This window comes from Vulpes vulpes, chromosome 15, assembly GCF_048418805.1.
Source record: "Vulpes vulpes isolate BD-2025 chromosome 15, VulVul3, whole genome shotgun sequence".
Classification (NCBI taxonomy): Eukaryota; Metazoa; Chordata; class Mammalia; order Carnivora; family Canidae; genus Vulpes; species Vulpes vulpes.
Window position 1 is genome coordinate 55,962,573 of NC_132794.1, and position 27,716 is coordinate 55,990,288.

At 44.8% G+C, this 27,716-nt stretch overlaps 1 protein-coding gene across 2 annotated transcripts; it reads right to left on the reverse strand.

The window, feature by feature from the left end:
* Nucleotides 1-247: 247 nt before the first annotated feature.
* HDC (histidine decarboxylase) lies at nucleotides 248-23,280 on the reverse strand. 2 transcript variants are annotated; one of them, XM_025998692.2, is made up of 12 exons: nucleotides 22,789-23,280; nucleotides 19,087-19,259; nucleotides 15,352-15,465; nucleotides 14,263-14,385; nucleotides 11,683-11,817; nucleotides 11,285-11,428; nucleotides 10,771-10,837; nucleotides 9,762-9,924; nucleotides 9,580-9,670; nucleotides 5,584-5,682; nucleotides 1,429-1,530; nucleotides 248-1,293 (listed from the first exon to the last, which is right to left on the reverse strand). In XM_025998692.2, exons 1-12 carry the CDS (start codon nucleotides 22,817-22,819, stop codon nucleotides 544-546), a joined length of 1,992 nt encoding a protein of 663 aa, XP_025854477.1. In that variant the 5' UTR covers nucleotides 22,820-23,280; the 3' UTR covers nucleotides 248-543. The 2 variants fall into 2 exon arrangements, with proteins under 2 accessions (XP_025854477.1, XP_025854478.1); XM_025998693.2 differs by lacking the exon at nucleotides 5,584-5,682 and having other exon boundaries at nucleotides 418-1,293; nucleotides 22,789-22,894.
* Nucleotides 23,281-27,716: the final 4,436 nt, after the last annotated feature.

The following is a 27,716-nucleotide window of genomic DNA, read 5'->3' on the forward strand; positions in this document are numbered from 1 at the left end:
TGCCCACTTCCAAGCTTTTGTGACCTGGCCCTCAGTCTCCTCATTTATAAACTATAGTCACAGTGCCTGACTCAGACTACCTGCTTTTCTCATACCAAGGGCTCCTCCAAAGTCATTTTTTTACAGTGAAATCCACATCTTCAATATCCTGAAAAGTAGAATTCATAAGTACATACATTTGGGCTCTAGGATATGTTCTGACAGGTTGGTTAATCAATGTTTCAGTGGTCAATTAAGACACACAGGATATTTTTTCAGGGACAAGTACAATTTATTTCTACATTATATTTCACACCACAAGCTGAACCACAGAAGCTGCCTGTCGGTATGCCACCTTGGGTCCTTTCTTTCTGACCAGATTGCTGGGACCTTCTGTACCATGCTGGCTTAAACTCCCCTCTGTATCTATCATGAGAATCTGATAAAATGATGGGCTCTCTCTTAAGAAAACATGCACGTACACGTAAGCACACACAAATTCAACATACAATTTTGAGGGGTTCAGCAACTCCCTGAATCATATTCTTGTGTGGAAACCCTGGTCTAAACCATGGCCTGCAGAGGGCAACAGGGCAGCTGGAGCCCACACTGAGAGCTACATTCGGGAAAGCTTGGGACGCTGTAAAACTTGATTAGTTTTTTGAAGGCACTTTTCTTTAGCATCATCATCTCTTCTGGAAACCTAGAGAAGATTCTGGCCCTGGAGGAGCCACCATTCTTCACAGAGCCATCTGTGGGCAGTGGCTTCTGAGCACTCACAGGCATGCTGTTGCAACTGAAGGAACGCACTGCCTTCTTCTTATTTTGCACGGACAAATAATTGAACAGGAAGGAGGACAGCTTGTGCTTGGTGACACCTGGGGTCTCTTCTGAAAAGCAGTCATCATCAAGTGGGTCCAGCAGGGTTTCAAGATGGCAGCTGTCTTCCCTTCTCATAGGGCTGGCTCCCATACGTTGAGGTTGCTTGATGATCTTCCTGGCCTGGGCTGGGTCATATCCTGCCCCATTGACAGACTGAAGGGACATTCCATTGGCCAAGGCTCTGGGGCCGGTGGTTTGGGGGATGAGATTCCCAACCTGAGGGCTGGGTTGGGAAGTACAGTGCTGACTCAGGATGAGAGTAGCAGCATCTCGAATGAGATTCCAGTCTCTCAGGATGTCATCTCTGGTGGTGAACTGGGATGTCACAGTGAAACGGATGATCAGTTTGTCCTGGATAGTGGCCGGGATGAGGAAGAGACAGCCAGCTTTAGCTAATTCCTTTAATACACTTTCTGTGAGACAATTAGGACCCTGTTTGAAGAATAAAGAGAAGTGATGTCTGTGTCACATCCCCTCTAAATATCCCCAGAAGCCTAGTATTTCTATATCCAAAAGGCTGAACAACAACCAAATAATGTAATCATAAGCCATGGAAGATGGCGTTACCTTTAGACGAAAAACCACAAGGCCTAGGTGCCTCTTGGCAGGAATTTCAAAGAAAGGGTCATTTCTGACCAGAGACTCAAAGTATTTTGCCATTTCAGTGCCCTAAAATTGTAAATATAGAGAAAACAGATTAATAATCAGGCAATGGACAATTCTGAATAAAGTTTCATACCACTAAATGGATTTGAACCAACGGCACCTTTGAACCACAGAGTTCTGAATGGCTCCTGCCTGATTTTCTTCTCCATTTGATTTAGCTCATATTCCAAGCTGTGAAACCTCCAATGAGCAATGTCCTATTGCTTGTTACATCAGATCCACCTCAAGAACGCATTTCTGAGGGCCCTTTTTCTGGGCCTTCAGCCCAGAGCCAGAAGGCATGTGCTTTGTAATCAATGCAATCTGGCCTCATATCCTGGCTTCACAGATTTTCGACTGGTTGAGGTGGCAAGCAAGGGCCAAGCCCATTCTCTGCATTCCTAGCCAGGTACTGGGTACAGGCTGGATCTGCCCAGAGGAAGAGATCCGTCCTTTTACTGTATGTAGAGGCCCCATGTGGGCTGTCAACAGCACTGTCTTTATCCTAAGCCTACATCTTTCCCTTGCTTCTCAAACCCTTTCACATCTTATCCCTCAAATGCTGTTTCATTACCTCTTCTCTTTCTTTACATTCGACAGAGAATATATTTTTTACATATCCTCCCCACAAACATCATAGAAAACTCTTGCACCAGTTTAACAAGTACAGAATTTCTGTTTGGGATGACAAGAAAAGTTCTGGAAATAATAATCCTGGTTGCACATATTGGGAGCACACTTAATGTCACTGAAATGTACACTTAAAAATGGTAAAGTGGTAAATTTTGTGTTATGGATATTTTACCACAATAAAAAAATGTAAAGCTTTGTACCATATTAATCTCTCACTGAAGTTTCTGTCACTTTTTAAATTTTCTTTTTCTAAAAACCTAAGATTATTAACTAAACAAAGACAGGACTTAACCTTTCTTTCATTTCTAAAAAATTTCTTCAAGCACCCAGAGGGATCTCAATAAAGTATCTGCTAAGTAATTGCTATTACCCAGTTCTCTTTGAATCTCCTGGTTCTCAGACTTGATACTCAATTTCAAGAGAACTCAAATGATTTAGTTAATCACATCAGTTTTGCCCCAGTTTCTCCATTTCAGCCATTACACAGTCAGTTATATAAAGGCCATACAGACAGGCCATCACTGACTATACTAAGTCAAGTTTGGTTTTAATGGAAAAGTTGATAAATTTGGTATCAACCAGGATGTGGAAAGGTGGAGCCAGCTGTGTGTTAGACCAGGAGAATAAGCAGGAAGGATGTTGGGGGGCTTCTCTTTCTTTGAGTGCCCTGGGATCTTCCTTTTCTTTCTTTTTAGGTTTTAATCCAATCCTTCTCTTTAAGCCTCTGATCTCAGAGACAGCATTCCCTTCATGGTCACATACTCTCTTGCTTTCTTTTGCTTCCCCAGGTTCATGCCACACTCTTACTTAAACTCCTCATTTTCTAAGAGGGGCTAAAGGAAAGTGGCTTCCTCAAGGTACCAATGGCAGAATGCAGGTCTCCCAGTCACCAAGTGCATGCTCCTCCCACCATGCTCTTCTCCTTCCTACAATGGAAACTGATTGTGACAAGGTAGAAGCATGGGGTCAGGGGAAAGGGGAACTGGCTTAGCATCCCTGCCACCAGAAACCACCTCTATGGGTGATGAAAGCATTGCTGCTACCAGTGCCCTGAACCAATCTAAGTGGAGGGTGGGCAAAAAATTAAGGCCAAATACAGCACTTTCCTGGACCATAGCTATGCTCATTCCTTTATATACTGTTTATGGTGGCTTTTATGCTCCAATGTCAGAGTTGAATAGTTGCAACAGAAATAGTATGGCCCACAAAGCCAAAAACAGTTGTCTTTTACAGAAAGGTGATTGTAGGTGATAGGAAATGATTTATGATGATATGTTGATGATTACAGTGATCTGTTATCATTAAAAGAAGGGAAAAATGGAAGAGTGGAATGGGGGAGGAAGAGGAAAAAGAAGGAGGAGGAGGAAATGAAAGAAAAATATTCATTAAGTATTTAGATGAGTATTAGGCCCTGTACTAAGGCTTTAGTGATCTGTTATCATTAAAAGAAGGGAAAAACGGAGGAGTGGAATGGGGGAGGAAGAGGAAAAAGAAGAAGGAGGAGGAGGAAATGAAAGAAAAATATTCATTAAGTATTTAGATGAGTATTAGGCCCTGTACTAAGGCTTTATATGTATTATCTCATGGAATTATCATGATTAACCTTTGAGAGGTATTATCATTCTCCCATCTTATAAATTAGGAAGCCAAACACAGAAATTTTAAGTAATTTGTCCAAGGTCACCAAATAGTAAAGGGTAGAACAGAAAAATCAAACCCAGATTCCATTTTCTAAAGCATTACTATATTACAGAGAGATACAAATCTTGGTTTTATATAACCTTCAAGAGCTCACATAGTAGAAGATAGCCTAAAATTGTGAAGAGACAAGGCCCTCCACTCTTGAGCAGTGCAATTACCATCTCTGAGCCTTGCTTATAGTATGGGGCCATCAGGGTGGCCACCCCAAGCATGGTGGTAAGACTGTAATGAAACACTATAAGGTATTTTTAAAATTTAAGACACTATGCAAGTAATAATTATGATCTCACTCAAGTTGAAGAAATAACATTAACTTACAACAACTCTGTTTTGGTTCTACTCCTTACTGTTGTGAGACATTGGTAACCTGTGAGCTCATTGTTGTATGTGTGCTTGAGCAGGTGATCTTAGGAATGCCAAGTTAGCAGTGATGAGGGCAGATAGAATAGTCAGGGAATCTCCTGGGAGGAACAAAACATAATTCTTTAACAACATTTGGAAAAGAGAAAGCAATCCAGAAGGGCAAAGCACAGGTGAGGGTGCAGAGACAGACTGGGGATACAGCTATAATGAATCAGTAAGAAGCCTGAGATAAAATAAAGGCTGATGGCCAGGTAGTTGAAAGCCAGGCCCAGAAGTATAGGCCCAGTGTAGGTAGTGGGGGGACTGATGGGAATTCAGAGCTTGGAATTCCAAGAGGAGCATTAGGGGAGTTAGCCAGAATCTACACACAGAATATCCAGTCCTAAATTGTAAGCAAAAGAGCTTTCCTGGTGACTTGTAACTTCCACTGTCTTATTCCCCAGCCACGACCTCCAATCTTGAGTCTAAGGATCTAGAGAGAGCACAAAGTCCCTAATGTCTCCCCCTACATGCTAGGTGACAGCCACTCATTAATAAACATGGGGTTGACAAATACTTTGATGTTTATTACAAATGTAAAATTACTAACAGTAAGCAAGTCATAGGCTGGCTCAACAATTTCACTTGGTTTTGTGTTTATTTAATGAAGAAGAAATTCCCTAAAAGGAAGGTGAAAGGGGAAAGACACACAGGACAATGTCTTTGGATTTATCCATGATTTTTATCAATGGCTTTGTCTTACTCATAAGCACTTGGAGAAATGAGAGCAAAATTCTGAGTGAAGAAGTCCCACCCCTTTCATGAAGAATATGACTGAGAGACAATGCCTGTCTCACTTATTTCTGGGTCTTATTTCTAGCACAATGATTTTGTTGTTGTTGTTGAATTAAGTTAAAATAAATTGTACCGAATAGACCTTCGGTAATACCTATTGACACAATGCAGAGATGTTTGTTCCAGACTTGGTAGCTCTACATATCCAAGCCAGACGAGCCATGTCTCAGACATAACCATAAGTGACTCAAATTTTCAGGCAGCTATGATAACCAGAATAACTCCTGAAATACATGTTCCTACCCTGGACACACAGGCTGCCCTTTGATTTATTTCCTTTCTTTCTCTGCAAAACAGGTTCTCAGGCCATCACTCCCCAGTGTTTGATGATTAACAGAAGGAATAATTAGACACTTGTGCAAGGGAACAGACAATTGGTAGCCCTCAGTGTTCTGCTCAGTGTCCCTCTAGCTAACAAATGACTGCCCTGAATAATCAAGTCCCGGGAGCCCAGAAACAGGCCCAAACACCTGAGCCATACCCTGCAGGTCCCCTGGGCAGAAACCAGCCTTTCTCCCCACAAGGACACATAGCAAGACTACATACATGTCTGACATGTGCTTGAAGATTCTTCACCCCAAAGGACCGAATCACAAACCAGAGTTTGATAGAGCGAAACCGCCGGCTCAGAGGGATCTGCCAGTGCTAGAACAAAGGAACATAGTGCTTATGATTAGAGGCAAGGGCACTGCTCCCTCACACACTCCTTGGCTTTAAAATGCTCTGCCTGCCCTGCCCCCTGGGGATACACGTTGTCATCATGACTCCCAAAGCTGTTGCTAAGGAGAAGCCAAGTCAAGTTACCCAAAGTTTGCCCTGTCACATAACCAAATCATGATGAAGGTGGCCAACAGGTACCCTTGTCCAAGAACAGGACAAGTGAAAACCAGGTCTGTGATCCTGAACCAAGAAGACATGTTGCTTCAAATGCTGCTTTAAGGGACGCCTGGGTGGCTCAGTGGTTGAGCGTCTGCCTTCAGCTCAGGTCATGATCCTGGAGTCCTGGGATCGAGTCCCGCATCAGGCTCCCTGTGAGGAGCCTGCTTCTCCCTCTGCCTATGTCTCTGCCTCTCTCTCTCTCTCTGTCTCTATGAATAAACAAATAAAATCTTTTAAAAAAAAGTAAATACATACATAAATAAAAGAACCTAAATCCCTCAAATTGCAGAGAATAAAGTTTTATTTCTATTGCCCCCAGAATGTATAGTAGTCAAGATGCTACAGCCCCCCAGACCTGGGTTTCTCCTCCAGCTCAGCCACTTACTGTACAACGCCACCCCACTGGCTCCTCATGAGACTGAGAAGGAACAGCACCTCCCAGGGAAGTGGCATGAAGAAAACCAATGCAAAGAGCCTCACAGGAAGTTATCGGCAAGCACTGGCTATTTAGATGATAAAAATGTAAGCTACAAATCGTAGCAGTATTTCTGCCTAGAACCAAGACAATCATTATTTAATCTCATTGTCTTGTCCTGACTTCTTCCTGTGACATTCCCATGACATTCTTGTGCCCATAGGAGCCATGACTCCAGCTTTCAGATTTTAAGAGCATTCACATCTGGGCCTCTGGTACACAGAAACTGAATGTTCCAGGTGACCAGATCAACGGGGCCTAAAGTTCAAGGTTGTGGGCACCATACATCTAAATATTTTCAAACCAATTTCAAACCAGTTTTGCACATCTGAAAACAGACCAAAAAGTTTGGAACACACTGGCAGTTACCAGTGATGAGCGATGTGGTTTCTAATGACCTCTTGATCCTCCAATGTCAGGAAGTTTGCCAATTTCTGTTGACTAAAATTAAATATTTATCTCACTGATATTTATCTACTCACCCACAGGATTGCCAAATCCTCACAAATGTGCTTACCTTCACCCTCATTCCCTGACCCAGGCACTCTGCCTTTGGGGACACTCTCCCTTTGGGAATGGACAAAGTTTCTCCTTTGTCAAGTACTAAGCCTTTGTTTTCCAGCTTGGGGACTTACTTTACCAGCAGAGGGCATCAAAACCTGGACACAGGATAAAATCCCTGTGACAGGGAAAGCTGTCAACTCCATCCCTTATTATTACATAGACACTGGGAGAATAATGAATGGATAATAGGGGCCTTCTCTAGAAACACTGCTTCCCAAATGGTTATGGTTAATTGGCTACTTTATCTCACCAGCAAATAAAAATAAGAAGCAGAGATTACTTTATTTTTTATTTCTTTACATTCTGTTTGTACCCTCAGTTGTTTCTCTTGTCATCTCAAAACCAATCCATGCTGACCCAGCTAGCCTATATTCTCTGCTTAGAGCAGAAATTTTGGACTTATAAAGGGTGACATGGTCTTCTTTGACTAAAGACATCCCCCAAGTCTCCTCTGTACTTCCATGATTTTGTAGGTCTACCCTGCCAAAGGCAAAACAATACCCCATCCACTAGTAGGAGCCTGATGTCAGGAAATCTAGCCCTGATTTTAGGTCCCACCAGGGCTCAGGGGTGAAGTTCCTAAGTCTTCTTTCCCAGGATGCTGCTTATTTCTGGATCATCTCAAACAAGGCTGGGCTTCTATTTAAAGTTACAGGCACCTGAGTGAAAAGGAGCTTGGGTCAGAGCAGAAGTGAAGACTCTCAGGATCACAACAGATAGAAGCTTCCATTTTCTAGGAGTTTCTTTGAGACTTGAAAATTGAATCCATAGAATTAGAGGTAGAGGAAGGAAAAGCATAAAGCAACACCTTCTGGATGTGGAAATATAAATAATAAGGTTCCCCTAGACAAATGCTTTAGACTTTTGCTAAGAAAAGTGTAATCCAATATTTTCTGTAAAAAGTTATCTAGAAGAGAGAGAGCACCATAAAAATCTCCAGACTAATGGGAATGAACCACAGGAAGATCTTGAGATACTGGTGTGAACAAACAAACAAAAAGTTAACACGAGATCCAAAATGGGTGAAGGTTAAGATAATGCTCTTAAGTTATGATCCAAATGCACTTATAGGAGAATGGGTAACATTTCCCATTTCACACTCAAACAAGAAACTTTGAATTATCCCTGAAGAGATCTGCCCCTTGGAATGATGCTATGGAAATTTTTTTAATTAAAAAAATTGCTTAAAACCTACCAGACAGGGCAGAGAAGATGAAAGAACTGTTGTTCATTCTATTTTTCAACTTCTTGAGGATCTGTGAGCATACTACCTGCAATTCTAATCAAAAACCTCAAAAGTCTAAAGGAAGTGTGAGCCAGTCTGAGGGAGAATAACCATAATACAATCAAGAGATAACAGAGCCGTTATTTTAGGACTAAAAGGCCAAGATGTTTCAATTGCCCAAGGAGACAAGATAGAAGCATCTCTTTACAAATTGAATCTCATAGACATCAAGCATTGCTCTCTCTGCCTCACTGCATTAATTCATTTAATTTCATGGCAAGCCTCAGAAGCCAATATTATTATCATCATCCTCATTTTACAGATGAGGAAACCAAGATACAGAGGTTAAGTCATTTGACCAGGGCCACACAAGTTAATAAACAGAGGAACAAGGATTTAAACATAGGCCATCTGGCTTTAGAACCTCAATGCTTAACCACTTGGCTATAGTGAACCTCCGCAGCTTAAAAGAAGAAATTTTTAGCAATATCCCCCCTACCATTTATTGAGCATTTGCCACATTCCCAATACTGCTTTAAGTGATCTATGCGTATGCTCCCATTTCAGCCTCACAATACCCTATGAAATTAGGGCCACTGCGCCCATTTTTCAGATGAGGAAGCCACAGCTCAGAGAGGGCCACTAAGTTTCCTAAAGGCCCACTGCTGGGGTAGCATTTCAAACCAAGCTAGGCTACTCTGCTCTGCTGTCTCCCATTGGCGGCAGATATAACTGTTTTACATCTCTGTCTCCCCTACAATTAAAGGAAAAATTCCTCTTCAAACTGAGGGGTGAATCTGTAGAATTTGTTTTCCCAGGAGATTGTACAGGCTGAGAACGTGGGCAGGTTCAAGAGTCCGAGGTGCAATTAGCTGAGAAGGCCAGGACTACCTGGCAGTGTCCAGAAGCTCAGGAAGGGTACCTATGCCCCACCCCCTCCCGTGGAGCCTCCTACCTTGCCTCCATAGTCCTGGAAACAGAAGATGAAAGCCATTCAAGAAAGAAGCCTCTTTCCCTACCCAAGGAAATTCTGTGAAATTTCTGAAGGAATTCTGGGACATTCCTTCCCTGCTGCTGGGCACTAAGCAGAAAAGATGATCCAGGATGGAGACAGAAGGGAATGAATCCCCTCACAGTAGGTAAAGCATCTCTGGGAATTAAGCAATGCTATATCTATTCAGGAAATGAGTATACTGCCTCAGAGGTTGGTCTCATTTTCTAGGCTTTTTAAACAATTTTCTGGATTTCAGTCTATATACTTAGAAACCGAAAGCATAGAGCACCATATTTTGGGATGGGCTCACAGTGTGCCAATTTTGGATGGGAGCCAACATAAAGGAGACCCTCTGGGGTCAGGTGCAGCAAGTTCCCATCCCAGAGGCCGTTTCTGGCCACTCACCATGAAGTCAGTGGCCACGCCAGAGTTGGCATGCCTGAGGTAGACAGGGTTCACACTGAAGGTCTGCTGCAGCTTGTACTTGTCCTTGACCCTGTGGGTTTCCAAACACACATTAGTGGCTGAGGCCTCTCCAAAGGAAGCAGGGCTTTGCCAGGTGCCGGAAGCTTGGCTGCCACACTCACCAGAACCCAGTACAGTCAAAGTGCACCATCATCCACTTGGAAGGATTAAAGGTGAAGGAATCGGCGTACTCAATGCCCTTCAGAAAGCCCCGGAACTCCGGGCACAAGAAGGCAGTGCCTGCATAGGCAGCATCGATGTGGAGCCATAGCCCCTCACTGGCACCTGAGGAGGCAAATGTCACTTGACTGGGAGGCAGGACGGGGGGAGGGGGGGGGTGTAGCAGGGAGAGGGGAGGATTGTCACCAGCTGGCTCAAAGGCATCGCTTGCCTGGTGCAGTGGCTGGTGGGCTTCAAGAGAAGAGAAGAAAGAATGGCCTGCTCTGCCTGGAGGGGTTGGTAAGGCACATGAAGATGGGAGTGGGGGAGGGGCGGCCCATGGATGGGAAGGGGAGCCTCCTGAAGGGAAAATCCACAGTCACAACTGGCCTTTTTCTCTCACTGGCCAGAGGGTCAACACCCTCTGGGCATTAACCCACAGTTTCTGGCACATAAGCAACTGCCCACTAGGCCAGAGAGCAATGTTAATGGCATCCAACACAAATGGTAGACAGGGGATGTCTCTCTTCCCTAGTGGGTTTCTTGCTTTGGGATTTTAAACAATCCCATTTGGGTTTCTTCTCTGCCTATATCTTTTCCCCTGGTTTCCCAGACCCTACTATTTTCCTTTCCTTAGCCTAGAATGGAAAATATTTCATGGTGCCTCCTTTATTCTGTGTTTCACATATGGCCCATTTTAAGTAGATTTTGACATACAAGTGAGAGGGCAAGAAAATCTGAGACTCTCCCACTGTTGCCTCCTAGAGAGGATGCAAGATAAGCGTTGGTCCACTGCTGGGAAAATCAGTGCCCTGGCTTCCTTGTGACCTTCCGTGGCTCTTCTTAAGCTCCCTGAACTGACCAAGGAGAGGTAAGGGAATGAATGCCAGAGAGCTAGTTTCAGGTTCTCACTCTAGGGAACATTCTAAATTTCATTACTTGTCTTCTCAGCCAGACAGGGCGGACACTTACAGATGGGGCCCAGCTCTGACAGGCAGTCAAATGCACAGACCCCAGTGGTCCCCAGTGTTGCACACACCTGAGGGAAAATAAAGGAAGTTAATAGGGGAAGGTGGGCTCATGTGGCACAGTCAGCCTGAAAGAAAGATTTGACCACAGGTATTATCTATCTCACCCACCCCACTAGAATAGCGTGTATTTCCCATTACACTTTACCGTGACCCACAGTAAGAAATACATTTTATATAGCAATCTAGTACATGTGTGCATTTGAAATAAATGCTTCACCAAACGGTACTACTCTGGCTACAGGAATGCACTCTGCCATTTTCCATTCTTGTTTTTTTCTTATGCAGGTTATGACCCACAAAATTTACTTCCTAACATATCAAGCATAATTTATAAAACATTGTATTTGACAACCATTTTTTTTTCTCCCCTGCATGTTACTTGTGTAAATTCTGCCCAAATTCTTTCCTCACTTCCAGATCCTATCATTCTAAGCTGAGAACACATTCTGACTTACAAAGACAGGCACCAAGCCCCGCTCCTTGTCCTCCTTGATGGCTTTCTGAAGAGCTTCTCCTCGGAGTGAGAAGTTGTCATCCACAGGCAGAAACTTCATCTTAACAAGGGAAATCAAGCCAGCTTTTTCCACTGAGGAGTGAGCCTAGAAGAACAATGGAAACCTGTTAGTAGAGTCCACATGGATGAGCACCACCCCCCCAGAAACTACAGAAGCTGGCTTTAGTAATAAAAAATAACATTTGATGTGTCTTCCCCCAAGGTTCCTGGAGAGGACCTCTGAGACTTGCACTTCCCTGAGCTCCAGCATACTCACGTCTAGAAAAAAAATTATTCAAGAACTAAGAATCCAGAAGCCAAGCACTGATGCCAAGGTTTGGCCTGTATCAGGCAACTCACCTGGTCAGAGGCATAGGCAATGAGCCGGGCGTTCAGGGAGGACTCGTCTGCTCCAGGTTCAGACGCTTTCAACTCCAGGATTTTGTCCTTCCTTGCTGCCAGCAAGGCGATCAAGGTGGACTCACTGACTGTGCTCTGTAGTGGAAGAAGGATTACCAGTGGCGGCCTCTCCCTGTGTTCTTGGGGCATGTTACCCTGGCTCCTGCCTAAAGGGTTGTCCTTCCTCTAGACTCACAGACCTATGTCGCATTCTCCATTCACAATATGCATTCCTGGGACACCAGCCTCTCCTCCAGTTGTCCAAGGAAGTAATGAAAGCAAATTTGCACCTAATACCCACATTTTTATTAGAGAGGCCACAGAGACCAGAAAGCGAATGTTCAGCCTCTGCTAGATACAAATTTGCCTATAGATATGTTTGCTCCCCATGTAAAACTTGTTAAAAATAAAGAACTTTTCATTTCTTCACTTTAGGTATGGACATGGAATTTGCTTCTAAAGGAATATTCCAGAGAGTAGGTCCTGGCCTATAGGAGAGACTGGTCACTTTAGCCTTGGTTCTGTTGCCAAGTGCACTTATGACCTTGAGCTAACATTGTCCCTCCAGTAACTCTTCCATTTATAAAATGAAAAGTATCCCCTCAGCTGCCTCCCAGAGTGGGAATATTGATATCCAGATGAAGGCTGGATAGGATTTTGTTCTGGCTATGACTATAGGAATCCTGTGGGGCCCTCAGCAACCTCACAGAATTCTCAGAAGTCTTTGGTGTCCTTGCTTTTCAACCCTTGAGGTGACCCACAGCTGATAGCTCCCTGCTACAAAGCCTGGCAGACAGTGTAATGGGGAGTGGTATGAATCAGACCCCACTAGATATTCAGCAGCTGGAAATCACTCTGCAACAAGGAAGCCAGTGGAATAGTAATAATAGTGCCACCTTCCATCTACATGGCTCTTTGTGGTTTACAAAACGTTCTGTCAACCTCTTGGCTCCTCATAAAACCTCTCTGAGGTACTTGTGATTCCTCCCTACAGTTGAGGATAGCAATGCTCAGAGATGTTACAGGACTGAACCAAGTTTACACGGCCAATGAATTATAGGAGAAAGCACCATTTGGATATAGACAAGCAAGTGTTTGAATCTTCATTCTTCCACTTACCAGCCGTGCAACTGGGGCAAGTTTTTAACCTCTCTGAGCTCCAGTGCTCTGATCTCAAAAATTGGCAATCGTCCTATTTACTTAGAGTCCTTGAGATAATTAAATGAAAAGCAAGATCATGTATGACAGACATGTCTCCCAGATATGATATCTGAGGTTGTAACGATCTGCAAACAACCCATAAGGTTCACAGCATGCAGTAATCTGCCTTCCTTGTGTTGATTTTCAGACTGGAGAGGGAGAGGGAGTCACTCAGCTAGCAAATGAGCCCAGCAAACTTTCCAGGTCTCATCTCAGGACAGTGTGGCTATTTTTATTTTAAAGAAGGGCCCATTTGAATAAAGGGGAAAGGAGAAAAAATGAGTGGGAAATATCAGAAAGGGAGACAGAACATGAAAGACTCCTAACTCTGGGAACCGAACAAGGGGCGGTAGAAAGGGAGATGGGCAGGGGGTGGGGGTGACTGGGTGACGGGCACTGAGGGGGGCACCTGATGGGATGAGCACTGGGTGTTATTCTATATGTTGGCAAGTTGAACACCAATCAAAAATAAATTAATTAATTAATTTAAAAATAAAAGAATGAAGCTAGTTGAAAACAGGCTTAAAAAAAAAAGAAAGGCCCATTTAATGTTCATATCCACTCTTGGAGGAAAACATTGTTGTCATATTGTTAGTTAATATTACCTCTACCTTATAGACCATAAAACCAGGAAAGTTACATATTAGAATAGAATTCAAGAATTAGGGGGGTTCTCAAAGGTCTCAGAACCAAGCCCTCATGATTCAAGGGTTTATAGATGTGAAAGTACCTAGCAATGTGCATGGTCTATGGGAGCCACCCAGCAAGCTCCACTGTGCTGACAACTCTTAACAAAAAAAGAAATCTTTTGAGGAACTACTATTTGACAGATATCCAAATGATAGGGCTACAGGATAAGATAAATCAATTTATGTTGCTCATTTTTCTCACTGCCAAGGGTCTTCTGGACCCAGGAGGGAGGGAGAGAAGGCTCCACTTGCCTTCTCTTTTCCTTCTATCATAAGGTGTTAAGTAAGACAAGGAAGGGGAGTGGTTGAGTTATAAACTAAGAAACCTGAATCGAGAAATACTAGAAATGTGATAAAGTGCTGACTTCTTAATCTTTTTCAAAGAAAAAAGAAAAAAAAAAGGAAGAGTGGAGGTGGTAGCAGTGACGGGAGCGGTGGGAGTGGTGGAGGCGGTAGCGCTGACGGCGGAATCAGTGATCATGGTGGCAGTCAGGATGATGATGGTTAATGGCAAAAAGATGATGGCAGTGATAGTGGTGGAGGGGGTGACATAGGGGAACCTCCGTGGAAAACAGGAGAATAGCCTGGGCAAGAGTTCAGCTTATCTTTCACTACTTCCCCAAGCTGGAAGGAGCTTTGCCAAGGTAGGCACCTGCAGGACACCTCCTCCCTGGCTGCCAGGGTGGTGATGCAAGAAGTACTCTGGGAGTCCCAGCATTTTTGCCAGCCAGTCCATGACGTTCATCTCCAGCTCCGTGCATGCAGGACTGGAGGCCTGAAAGAGGGAAAGCAACTTCATCCAGACAGCCCCGGGACACCAAGATGTGCCCCCACACTCACCAGCCCCCGAAACACATCTGCCTCTGCCCCAAGGCCTCCCCACATCCCTACGCTATCAATGGGAACCTGACCTATCTTCCCCCTGGAGAAGGGGTCTGTGTCAGGCTTTGTGCCCCATTCCCATCCAATCCTCTCCCAGACATAAAGGGAAATGAATGTAGGGCTTTGAATTGATGCCCCACCCTCAGTGAGGTGGAGTCTTTCTTAACTCCAAAATTCTATGGAGAAACAGCCCTAGGAATTAATGATTGCTTCCATTTGGCTTCGCTAGTCCCTAAAATACCCAGTTGAGCAGCATTCTGAAGGCCAAAGGCAAGTTTTAGGACTAAGAAAGAACACATGCCTTCCTGGAAAAGATAGTAACTCTCTCCCCTTCCCCTTCCCATTCCTCCCCACCCCACCACCCCTATCCCCAACACAACCTATACAGTTTGGGCTTAAAATATAAAGCTGTTTTAGGAGGCTTGTGGCACAATTCAAGGTAGGTCGGTTCTTAGGGTGTTATATTAAGTGAAGTCTGAGGATATATCCCTAACCCCTCACAGACAAGAACACGGGGGAAGTTGTACCCATAGGTATGAAAGTGCTTAGTTAGGATCACAAACTGTAGCAATAACCAGATCTCAGTCCAAATGTCATCTGTGTCTCTGTGAGTTGAGTGATCCTAGGGAGACAGATTACCTAAGCCTCAATTTCTTTATCTACTAAATGGGCCGATACTCATGATTCCATAGTGTTAAAGGATAAAATGAGATAATTTCTATAACGTTCAAGCTCAAAGAATGTAGCCATTGTTAATAGTTAACTTAGAATCCCATTCAGAGATTAGGACAAAATATGCCTGCCCCAGGATGTCATCCCCCAGTTGCCACTGGTTACAGTTACATCCATTGCTACTCACCCAGGTGAATCCCAAGCAGTTGATGGCATCTGCCAGCATGTCTCCCAGCAGTGATGGCCAAGAGGTGAGGGCTGGGTAGTAGGCGTGCATGTGGGGGCTTTGCCAGTGTACCACCTAAAGGCAGAGCATGTCCATGTATGGCACCAGGAAGCATGTCTGGGAGTCTTTCCTCTACCAGAGACTCTTCCTGGCAAGGGGAGGCACCCATTCTAGAGATGGGCTGACGCTTTTAAGAGAGTCAAGTAAATGACACAACTCCATAAAAGTAAAACATATTCATGGCGTTCTTGCCACCTACATTTCTCATATCCTAAGCTGCTTCATCAGTGGAGCATTTCTACATATGCAAAGACCAGAAGGGAATATGCAAAATGAAAATTGGTATAGTAATTAGGGTCGTAAATTCTGGATAGTGTTCACATTAGTCTCCAATGCTCATCCCCTAATTCCACCCCGCCCAGAAATAAAAGGAAGAGGAGCCTATGAGCTCCAGAAGAAGAGGCTGCTCATCCCACCCAGTTTCTTGCAAAAAGCATCCTTTGTTTTATGGGTCGCTGAGCTCTCTGGGCACACAGCTCCTGCAAAGGGTGAGTGAGAATGGATTCAAAGCTGTCCTTCATTTCCCAGAGAACATGGAGAAAGGAGAGAAAAGGACAGGAGTGCCAGTCCAAGGGCATGGGACCCTTACCTCCAAGTTAACCCCTGAGCCCACACTCAGACTGAAGAACGGGACATAGGCAGGAGCGAGCAAGGGGAATGGACAGGGCCCCACTCTAACAGGCTCACTGGCCTAATTATCTAATCTGGTTTCATTTTTCTATTGATGAAGATGCCCTGTCCATTTCTGCATTCATGTTTTTGAGCAACGCTGTGTCTCCTGACAGGACCTTCCAAAACCTGCTAATTCCTAGAAAGCTACTAAATACTCATTTCTTCCACAAACATGTTCCCAGCTCCCCAGCCCCCTTTGGTCCTTTCCCTGAATCCAGGGAACACTCTCATTCTAGATGTCCCACCCTACTGAAAACTCATTAGTCAATACCCTAGTGTACCAATATTTAGGGTGCAAAAATTCTTTTATTCCCTCACCAGCAAGGACAGTGTCCTAGACAGTGTATGTGATAGAAGGAGCATATAATTCAATTGCAAAGACAGGTTCCAGTCCTACCTCTGTCCCTAACCAGCTGTGTGACTTTGTAGGTTTATTGCGAAGCCACTGAACTTAAACTCCAAGGTCCCATGTTTGGAGGGGTCTTTTTTGAGAACCATACTTAATTTTATTTTCTTACAGGGGATCTCAAAATGTATATATGATTAGGAACCCATGAAAACAGGATACTCCTCTGCACCTTTCTTAACCTCAGTTTCCCAGCATAAAACAAATCCTGTTTCCTAGGGCTGTCACGTGGGTTGGTCTGGGAGGAAATTTGCAAAATGTAAAGCACTAATGTTAATGGTCAATTAATCACATGGTGGTAGATACATCATATATCCCGACTTGACTCTTAGATAATCAGACCTCTTCTTCTGCTTTTCGCCAGGCAAAATGTGTGGAAGGTAACAAGAATATCCCCCATGTTCCCCTGCTTCATCTTACTTAATTCTCACAGCACCCCTGTGAGATAGGTTCTCCCATTACCCCTGTCTGTTTACAGACGAGAATCAGGGCTGGCTAGTGTGAAGCAGCAGCCCCAGGATCACACACACCTCACAGGGACAGATGACAGTGCCAAGACAGAAACCCGGGGCTGTCTGACCCCAGGGCCCAAGCTCCTAAGCAGGATGGGCGCCCTGCCTTCTCTCCTGGTGCTGCTCTCACTCCCCCCATAAGGAGCAGAGGAGGTTTTTCTAACCAGAGTTGGAATTAAAGCAGCAGGGTAGTTATTCTCTTTGTGTCTAGGAGAAGGCAGGAAGGGAAAAATCAATCCAGTCTTCAGTGAGGTGCTGATCAACATAAGAAAGCCAAGGGCCAAGTGCTTTCAAGCTGTCTCTCAGAGGCTGGGACAACCTCTAAGATGAGTTAGAAGACTGGGTCCTCATTATCGGTGCCCTTAGTAACAGTATTTTGGAAACCCCAAAAAAGGGCTTCCATCTCCTAACCCTATCAAGAGGCAATTATCTGTTCTTGCAAGATAAATCTGATAAGATAAGCCAAAGGAACCCTTATCAAAAACAGACAGACCTCTCGTTCCAGAAATGAGCCTCTCTCACCACACCCCCAGCAACTGCTGGAATTGCAATCCAGCAAATCAGCTCATTTCCGCCTCCTCTGACCGTTGCTCAGTCTCACTACCAAATTACAGTTGGCCCCTCAGCAGATTACATTTTACAGAATGAAATCCATGAGATAATCTTATCGGGGAGCTAGCTCCCTGGTAAAGCTTTACGATATGGAAATTTTCAAAAGATGCTTATGAAATAGGCTGAGTGGTCAGAGAGAGATGAGCAATTGGCTTTGTACAAACTTGCCAACCAATAAGTTTGTGCCAACTTATTCTGAGTTTGGATAATTTGTCATTTTTGCTTCCAGGCATATTTCTGTCCCATCTAAAGCATTTAGGGGATGATAGAAGCAAATCTCAAGTCAGTCTCGGAAAGTTTCTGGACACACGTGGTTTGGGACACCAATGCCCCTAGCAGAGAGAGTGAAGAGGACAGCCCTGTGTGTTGGGGTCCCGCTGAAGGGTGGTGCCTGGGTGCACAGACTCAGGCTGGAGCACTCAGTCACATACTCGTGGAGTCTGCAGTGTGGGAATAAGACTGGCCCAGGCTTAAAATCTTGGATCTGCCAGCCACAAATTCTGTAACTTTGAGAAAACAATTAACCTCCCTGAGCCTCAGTTTCCTCGTTTGTAAAACTGGGGATTGTAGGATCACTGTAGGAGAAAACAAGCTAACCTGTAATGTGGTGCCTGGTACAGCTAGTGCCTGGTACATGGCCTGGAGCTTGGTACAAAGTAGCCCTTCTGTGGGAGGAAGACTGCGCACTTTTAGCATGAGCACCCTGGCACAGCTCCTTGCCCCTGGCAGCCAGGGACAGTGTCACAGCCCATGGAGTCGGGCTCCAGCTCAAGCACCAGCCAGCCTCTGTCTGGTTGCCAGCCCTGCCAGTGCAGTCACCAGGCTGTGCTCTCCATCACTGGAAGTATAGATGATTCAGGGAAAGTTCCTTTCTACTCCTGAAAAGCAGCTCAATCATGAGACCTCCGCTGGGTAGCAAAGGACACGATTCCCACCTCATGGAGGGGAAAGGAGGGGGCTGACGGGGCCTCACTCAACTCCCCGGGCCTCTCTACAGTGACAGTCAGGGTACCCTCAGGGAGGGGGTGTGTTCTTAGCCACCTTTTTTCCCTTCAGTGAGTCTCAGCATTCTGCAGGAGAGTCCCTGGCTCTGCCTGGCTGGGGCTTCAGGGACTGTCTCCAGCCTCCTCTCTGTCATGCTCTCCACATTGGCCTTTCCCCTCAGACCCAATTTTCATTCTCATCTCATGCCATTAGATTTCCATACATCTGTCAGACTAGGTCCTGGCACTGGCTCCCTCCGCCCTCCACCTGGCACTACAGGGCAGCCCCGGCATCAGAAACCTAATTTCAAAGTCCTGGCCTTCTACGTGCCCACAAGACAGGCTACGTACCCGAGTGGCAGGCTTACCCAAGGCAGGCTTCTCTTCAGGCACTGCCCACCCTCCTATGCTCTGAAATCCAGAATCACCCTTGTGGTGACAAGTATCTCACCCCAGGCATGATGATTCGCTCAATGTCCCCAAAGATGCTGTCCCAGCTGTCGGGTTCCTCGGGAGCACTCTCAGGCAGCTGGGCTCGCAGGTAACCAGGCCGCACATCCGGAGTCACGCGCCGCTCCCGCACGGTGCTCAAGTACTGGCAGATGTAATCCACCATCTCTTTTCCTACAAGGGAGGAGGAGACACCAGCCTCAGGTCCCCCAATTGGGCCAGGCCAATTCGTGCCCAACCCCCTCAGGTGAGGGCCAAGATACTTGGTGAAGGACAGGGATTCGTGGGCTAATGGGGAGAAGGTCTGATCCCTAGCATCAGCCTTGTCTTCAGCATTTAAAAATAAGTGAGGGTGAGGGTGCCTGGCTGGCTCAGTCAATAGAGTATGTGACTTTTGATCTCAGGGTCATGAGTTTGACCCTTATTTCTTCTTGCCCACCCCCCACCCCCACCCCATCCTCCTATCTTTCCTTCCTCCTTGGACATCAGGAAGCCCAGGACCTGCCCAGACAGGCTGAAGCTGGGCGTGGTGGATGGGGTAATGGCTGTGGGAGCGGCTGCCATTCTGCAAGCCATGCTCCCTCCTCTGGGCTCTGAGTATGGGACCTAATGCCAGTGGCTAGAGGACAGGGAGTCTCTGCCAACCGAGGACTCCATCCAGAGAAAAGAGAGGAAGGTGCAGGGTGGGCCAAGAGGCAAATGAAGGTTGTTGGCCTACATCTGGGCCCAAACTCAAAGGATGTCCCTTCTCTGCTGGAAACTCTAGCTTCTTGTCAAAATAGATAGGAAATTGTCCTTGGCCCTTGAAGTGGGCTGAAGCCCTTGGCAAGTGACTAGGAAGTCCTCACGTCTTGCCTTTCCTGGCTGCAGAGGGTAGTGGGTCACAGGCAGCTGAGAAATGGCAGCCACGGAAGGTCCCCTCTGGGAGAAGCAGCTCTGCCCTGGTGGCAGGCCCCTGGGCCATGCTGCAGTGGGACTGGGAAGTCAGGAGGGAGCTGCCTAGAGGAGGGGACTCCCACCTGACTTTTATTTAAGCCAGTATTCTTTGTTCCTGCTTGTAATAAAATTTTTGTTTTTAAGAGTTAAAAAAAAAAGTGGGTGTGGGTGTAGAGATTACTTAAAATAAAAAACGAAGGGAGGGGGTGCCAGTCAGGCCACCAACTCTTGGTTTCAACTCAGGTAGTGATCTCAGGGTCATGGGATCAAGCCCTGAATCAGGCTCCAAACTCAGCACAATCTGCTTGGAACTCTTTCTCCCTCTCTCCATCCCAACTTCCACCCCACCCCACCCCCACCCACCTCCTGGCTCCTTCTCCCTCCCTCAAATGAATAAATAAATATTTTTTAAATAAATGAAAAAATAAGTGAGGGAATGAATGACCACTGGAAGGAGTGTGTGAGCAAACAAATGAACAAGATGGAAACTCATAAAGTATAAAACTCAAGCACCAAAGTGAAATACTAATTGTTCCTCCCCTTTCCCTTACCCATATCAACCTTGATTATCTCTCCTGCCTTTCTTTTCTTCTCAAAAACAGAACATTTAATTAAGTCACTACCTTACAGGTTTACTAGAAACTCTGTGGCACTTTCCAAAAATTGATACACACACACACACACACACCCTGTACTGTTTGTTGACACAGATGGCAAGTGCCTGTGCCAGGTTCTAATACCAGTTGAAAAATCTACTTGTTCACTATTCCCACTGGACCAGTAATTTCTCACTTTTAGACCAATGGATTTCTTTAAGAAAACTATGAATTTGCACACACACAGAAAAATGGTGTAGGTGGCACCTGGGTGGCTCAGTGGTTGAGCATCTGCCTTTGGCTCAGGTCATGATCCTGGTGTCCTGGAATCAAGTCCCAAGGGGAGCCTGCGTCTCCCTCTGCCTGTGTCCCTGCCTCTCTCTATGTGTCTCTCATGAATAAATAAATAAAATCTTTAAAAAAATGATGTAAAATTTCTGAGGTTCATGTCATCCCTAAAGCACAACCATAGACTTAGACTACAAGCCCTGCACTAGCCGGAAGTCTTAGGAAAATGCAAGACCACGTATTTTTGTTTGTTTGTGTCCCATTTTTATTTAAGTTCTTGTTAGTTAACATATAGTGTAATATTAGTTTCAGGAATATGCAAAATCAGGTCTTAATTACTCAATCTCTCTCCCTGTTTGCACCAACACCTCAATGCTTCGGATATTTCTTAGATGCTCACAAAGAAGAAGAAGAAGAAGAAGAAGAAGAAGAAGAAGAAGAAGAAGAAGAAGAAGAAGAAGAAGAAGAAGAAAAGAAGAAGGAGGAGGAGGAGGAGGAGAAGGAGGAGGAGAAGGAGGAGAAGGAGGAGGAGAAGGAGGAGAAGGAGGAGAAGGAGGAGGAGGAGGAGGAGAAGGAAGAAAAAGAAAAACCCAAATGAATGAACAAATAAATAAGGAAGAAAAATAGCCGACTCAAATACTCTGAAGCAACTTTAAGTTCTTTATTTTTTTCTCCCCTTTCATGTCTCCAGGACAGGGTCTCAGCCCTCAGTGGCTCTGTCTCTTGCTCCCTCTGACTCTCTCTCTTTGCTTCTCTCCCTCTCTGGGTCTGGGTGTTCATTCTCCCTCTCTGTCTCTCTCAATAATTTATAATCCCTCCTTAGTACCCCTTAGGCTTCTTCCCCCTGTAAAAATAAAATAAGATAAAATAAAGAAAAGGAGAAGGAAGCTGATTTCTAGCCTCAGCACCAGCTCATGCAAGATTTTCATGAGCAGGACCAATCCTAGAAAAAGATTGCAAAAGAGACAAAGAGAGATTTCCACATCCTTCTCTCTGCTCCAACCCTCCCACAGCTGATGCCTCTCTGGACTGCAGCAGCACCCAGCAGAGCTCCGAGGGCCTGACCCAGCCCCGCACTTGTCCAGGGCCAATATGAAATGTGTTTGTGTTCTGCACACAGGATACATGTCCACGGGAAGCTGCTCAGGGCTTTTGGGAAGCACTGGGATTAACCAGTTCACGCTTTCGTGTCAAGGCTGCCAGCTACTTAGTGAGTTATATCCAGGGGGAGGAGAGAGAAAAAATTGGATTTAACATGGGACAATACCTCACAGCAAAGAAATTTTAGGTCACATACCTTACCAGGGGGGATGGGGATACAAAAAAGTCACAGAGCAAAAAATCAGAAGCAACTACCATCCGCCTCTCTTAAGGAGCCGCGCCTGAAAACAGCCTAACCGTTTGGTTTTTCTCATTACACGAGGCTTGAGACCTAGTAGCTGCTCACTAAGTATTTATGAAATGAAGGACTAAGTAAAGGAACAGGGCCGGCAGATGCACACCCGGAGAAGTGAACGTGAACGAAAGGATTTTTGCGGTGACTACAGAATGCTCAGGGAAATGTGCTTTTCCCTGCCTCAGAATATGAGGCAATATTTTGGCATTGCGTGGACCAGGCATCCGAACCCTCTATTCGTGAGAAAAGGGATGGGAAGTGGGGGTCACGGGACAGTGGGCGGATGAGAGGGTGAGTGAAGGAGAGCTTGAGAAAGTCTTCGATTCTGGTTTGACGTGCCTTTCTCAGGGAAAATTCTGTGCGAACCAACTCTCAGGAGGGCAATCCTGACACGCCGGTTAAATGACGCCCCCCCCCCCCCCCCCCAGTGGAAGGGCAGACCCCCAGCTCCAGGTCCTGCAGAGCCACGGGGGGGCCCATCGCTCACCTCTCTCTCTGTACTCCTCGGGCTCCATCATCTCCTGGGGCTGCGGGCTCCTTCTCGCTGACGGTGGGAGGAGGTGGAGGAGGTACTCCTGGGCGGCCAGTGTGGGCCCTTTATTTAAAGGGTTTTCCCTTCTTCCACCTTAGCTCCACCCTTCGAAGGCCCTTCCTCTAGGCTTAATGAACTCCACCCCTTTCCCCCCCAATTCTGGTCAGGAGACCCGGGATAAAAGGCACTTGTAGGTTAAACAGGGCACGTAGCAACCCAAACCTGCAGGCAGCCTTTCCGCCCAGGACTCAGACCGGAGAGCCCCCTCCTCGGACGGACAAGCGCCAGCTCCGTAGCCCAGAACAAAGCCAACGGGGTGCAGAATAAGAGGCACAAACTACCGGTATTATCCCTGCTACTGCTTCTCTATCAGCAGCAGGGAGGGAAGAGCAGGCGGTAGGGAGATGCTGGCCTGCTGGCCGCCCGGTGCTCGGTGCTCGGGGACACGCAGATATTATCGCCTAGCACAGTGGAGTTTTGTAAATTACCACATAATAGTCACTGTTGTAGAGAGATGAGAAAACACAGGTAAGCAAAAAAGAATAAAAATGGAAACATCACCCAGGCTTCATGGCTTTTGGCACTTGAAAGGGTGCGTGTGTGTGCATGTGTGAGAGAGAGAGGGGCGCAGACACCACCATGAGGAGGGCAACAGGACTCCTGGAGCTTCTTTCTGATGAAAATGTGATCAAATGCATGCTCTGATTTCTCTCCAGCGGCATAAACCTTTCACCTTTCACTAAAGACTTCTGTGGAGAGGGAATAATTAACAAGTGGTTAAACACAGGGCGCCTGGGTGGTGCAGTCAGTGAAGCGGGGGACTTGGTTTGGGCTCAGGTCATGAGCTCAGGGCCTCAGATGGAGCCACACATCAGGCTTAGCGGGACTCTGCTTGAGATACTGTCTCTCTCTCTCTCTCTCTCTTCTCTCTCTTTCTGCCCCTCCACCTCCTCTCCAGCCCCCCACCCAGCTTTCACACATGCACTCTCTCTCTCAAACAAATATATAAATCTTTTTATAAAAAGTGATCAAATGCTTTCAAATTGCCAAACAGAACAGACTTTTTGTCTGTTTGTTTCTGGTATTCATCTTTCTTGTCCTCTTGATGGCATTGGACAGTTACTACTTCCTTGTCCTTGAGGCAGACAGTCTCTCTGGGCTTCCAGGAAATGGTCTGTCACACTCTGCCTTCTACCTCTCTGCTATCTGTCCCTCCGATCAGGCTGTAGATATTGGCATGCTTCGGGACATTGCCCTCCCCTCATTCTTCTCCATAGATGGCCTTACCTATTTTTGTAGCTTAAATGTTCCTTATGCAATATCCACACAGGTATAAAGCCCATGTCAAACGTATACCATGAGGCCCCCTCAGTTTCTGAGCTTCAAAATCTTTTATCCAACTGCCTACCTGACAAATCCCTTTGCATGGTATCAACAGATTCCGTGTCTGAGGAGAAACCTCTCCCTGGTTTGCAGATGGCTGCCTTCTTACTGTATCTTCTCATGAGGAGGAAAGAGAGCTCTAGTACCTTCCTCTTCTTATAAGACACTAATCCCTTTATGAAGGTTCCAACCTTCAGAACTTACCTAAACCTAATTCTCTCCTAATACTATCACTTTGGGTGTTGGTAGAAGCTGGTGACAGAATCATTCATGGGCTCTGCGCTATTTGTACAACTTCTTCTGGATTTATAATTATTTGGAAATAAAAGGGTTTTTTAAATTGTTACTGAAAAAATGTACAGTGAGATACCACTTCACACCCACTAGGATGATCTCGGGGTGGTGAGTTCAAGCACCATGCTGGGTGTAAGGGGTTACTTTAAAAAGGAAAAACAAAGACAGATAATAATAGATGTTGGTGAAGATGTGGAGAAACTGGAGCCCTCATATATTGCTGGTGGGAATCTAAAAATGACGTAGCCATTTTGGAAAACAAACCCTTCTTCAAAAAGCTAAACATAAAGTTCCTTTATAAATTAGTAATTCCCCTACTAGGTATACACTTAAGAAAAAAAAGAACATTTTTGCGCACACAGAATTCATACATGAACGTTCAGAGTGGCATTATTCATAATAGCCAAAAAATGGAAACAACCCAAATGTCCATCCACAGATGAATGGGTAAATAAAATGTGGTGTATCCATACCACAGAATATTATTCCACAATAAAGAAGAACGAAGCATTGATCCATGCTACCACATGGATGAACCTTGAAAACATACTAAGGGAAAGAAGCCAGACACAAAGGACCATATATTGTATGATTCAATTTTTATGAAATGTACAGAATAGTCAGAAAGATATTAGACAACAGAAAGCAGGTTAACTGCTTACCAGGGCCTGGGGCAGAGGGGAAGGAGTCAGAGATTGACAGCAAAGGGAAACAGAGTTTTGGGGGGGAAAGGGTGATGAAAAAATTTTCAAATTGATCCTTGTGATGGTTGCACAACTCTGTGAATATACTAAAAGCACTGAATTATTCATTTTAAATGTGGGATTTTACAGTATGGGAATTATATCTGAGAAAAGCTGTTGATTAAAAACACACACACACACACAAAAAAAAAACCAGATGGTGAAGAACAGTATGCCTGAAGAACATAGGTCTTTGGGGAAAAAAATGGCCTAGTGGATTTGGATTCCAGTAATATTGCCAATAGTATAATCTTTCATGGGATCAGGGGTGGAGAAGTAATATTTTGACAGCAGTAATAGCTGACATTTATCGAGCACATAAAAAGTACCAAGCACCAAGTTAGACATTTTAAATAGAAAAGCTTACTTTCTCCTCAAGCACTGCATCTGTTATCTCCCCTCTATCCTTCTGCAACTCCAGTTACACTATGCTAAACTTTGTTACCTTATCTCATGTATATAATATATATAGCATTTATGTGTGTATTATATGTTATATAAGCTATATAAATTATATAGATATAGATATAAATATATATACCATTCTTTTCTTTATTTTCCATCTCCTTATCTCTCTGAGTTTCAGTTGGAAATTTTTTCTGCCCTATCTTTGAGTTTACTTTTCAGATGTATCTAATATGATAATAAAAACTAGTTATTGATTTCTTAATATGCTATTGTATTCTTTCAGTTGAAAATTTTTCATTTGGTTCTTTTTTTTACACCCTTTAATTTCTTACTAAATCTTTTAATCTTGACTACTATTTCCTTGAACACAACAAACTTTTTTTAAGTGCCACTAAACGATATAAAAGATCCATATAGGGCAACCCTGGTGGCCCAGCGGTGAAGCACTGCCTTCGGCCCAGGTTGTGATCCTGGAGACCTGGGATCGAGTCCCACATCGGGCTCCCTGCATGGAGCCTGCTTCTCCCTCTGCCTCTGTCTCTGCCTCTCTCTCTCGCTCTCTCTCTGTGTCTGTAATAAATAAATACAATCTTTAAAAAAAAAAAAAAGTCCATATAAGTGGAGAGACGTACCAGATTCTCAGAGAGAAGACTCACCATCACAAAGACACCATTTTTCCTAAGTTAATTTATAAATTTAACACTATCCCAGTGAAAACCCCAGCAAGCCTTTTGGTGTTCTGTTTTGGATTTCATTAGCTATTTTATAATTCACAAGGAAAAATACATAAACTGGAATAGTAAGGAAAACTCTGTAAAAGAAAAGTAACTAGAAGGTTCTGTTTTTACCAAGAAAGTATTAAAATATATTATGAATCCTCAATAATTAAAAGAATGAAAAACTGACGTATGAACAGACAAATGGAAAAATAAAGTCAAATACATATAGGAGTTTAGTGTATAATAAAAATGGTATCTCAGATTGGAGGGAAAAAGATGAACTATTTAGTAAATAGTGCTGGAATAAGGAGAGCCATCTGGAAAGAAGTAAGTTGGATTCCTCACACCAAGAACTTATTTTTTGGGAAGCCTCAGTGGCTCAGTGGTTGAGTATCTGCCTTTGGCTTAGAGTGTGATCCTGGAGTCCAGGTTCCCTTGTGGTATGTTCAGTAAACTTCCATCCCCTTTGCTCTGCCGGCAGTGACTCCAACCACCCGCACCCCCAGCTTCCAGCAGGTCGTCACCTCACATTTGAGGGCCCTCATCTGATCACTTAGGTGTCACAAATCATACCTAAGTAAAGCTGTTTAAAAAAAATTAAGATGAAAATTCCATGGAGAAAATTTAGGAGCTCTGCTCCTTCGAAGATGGAGAAAACCTATCTGAAGAAAGGGATCCTTTTCCTAACTGACAGCAAGGCTCCATGTGGACTGGCTGTGCCATGACCTAGCCAGTGGCTTGGAGTGGTTGGAAGGGAGCAAGCCCATGTTGGCTGGGGAGGCAACACTGTTGTCCATCTGGCCTCCATGTTCCTGGGTCCCCAGCTCAAGCAGTTCCCCTTCCAGGCGGGTGTGAAAAACCCAGGAGAAAGTCTCCAAGGGAGGGGTAGCTCCTGCTTTCCCCTGCACACTCCCCCCCCATATTAGATTCTTTTGAGTTCCACTTCTGGTGGCTTCTTCCAGGAAACCAGTTCATGGTCTGGGAGTGGGGGAGAAAAGGGAAATGATCCCCAGGGCTGCCTGGGGTGGGGTCTGAGCTCCCACCCCCACCCCCCACCTTCTACTGCACTTTCCTCCCTACCCCACATCCAAAATTTACTTCCTTCAGTTTGTAAAGCCTTTCTTCTACCTGGCTCAAAATCCAAAAATCATTAATTTAACCATATTAAAACACACACACACACACACACACACACACACACACACACACACAAGTAAAGTCAAAACATACTGACAAACTGAAAAAAAATATAATTCACAGTAAAAGAGCACACACAAAAAAAGACTAGCACACTAATAAAAAAATTGGGCAAAGAATAGTAAGAGAGATGAGCAAA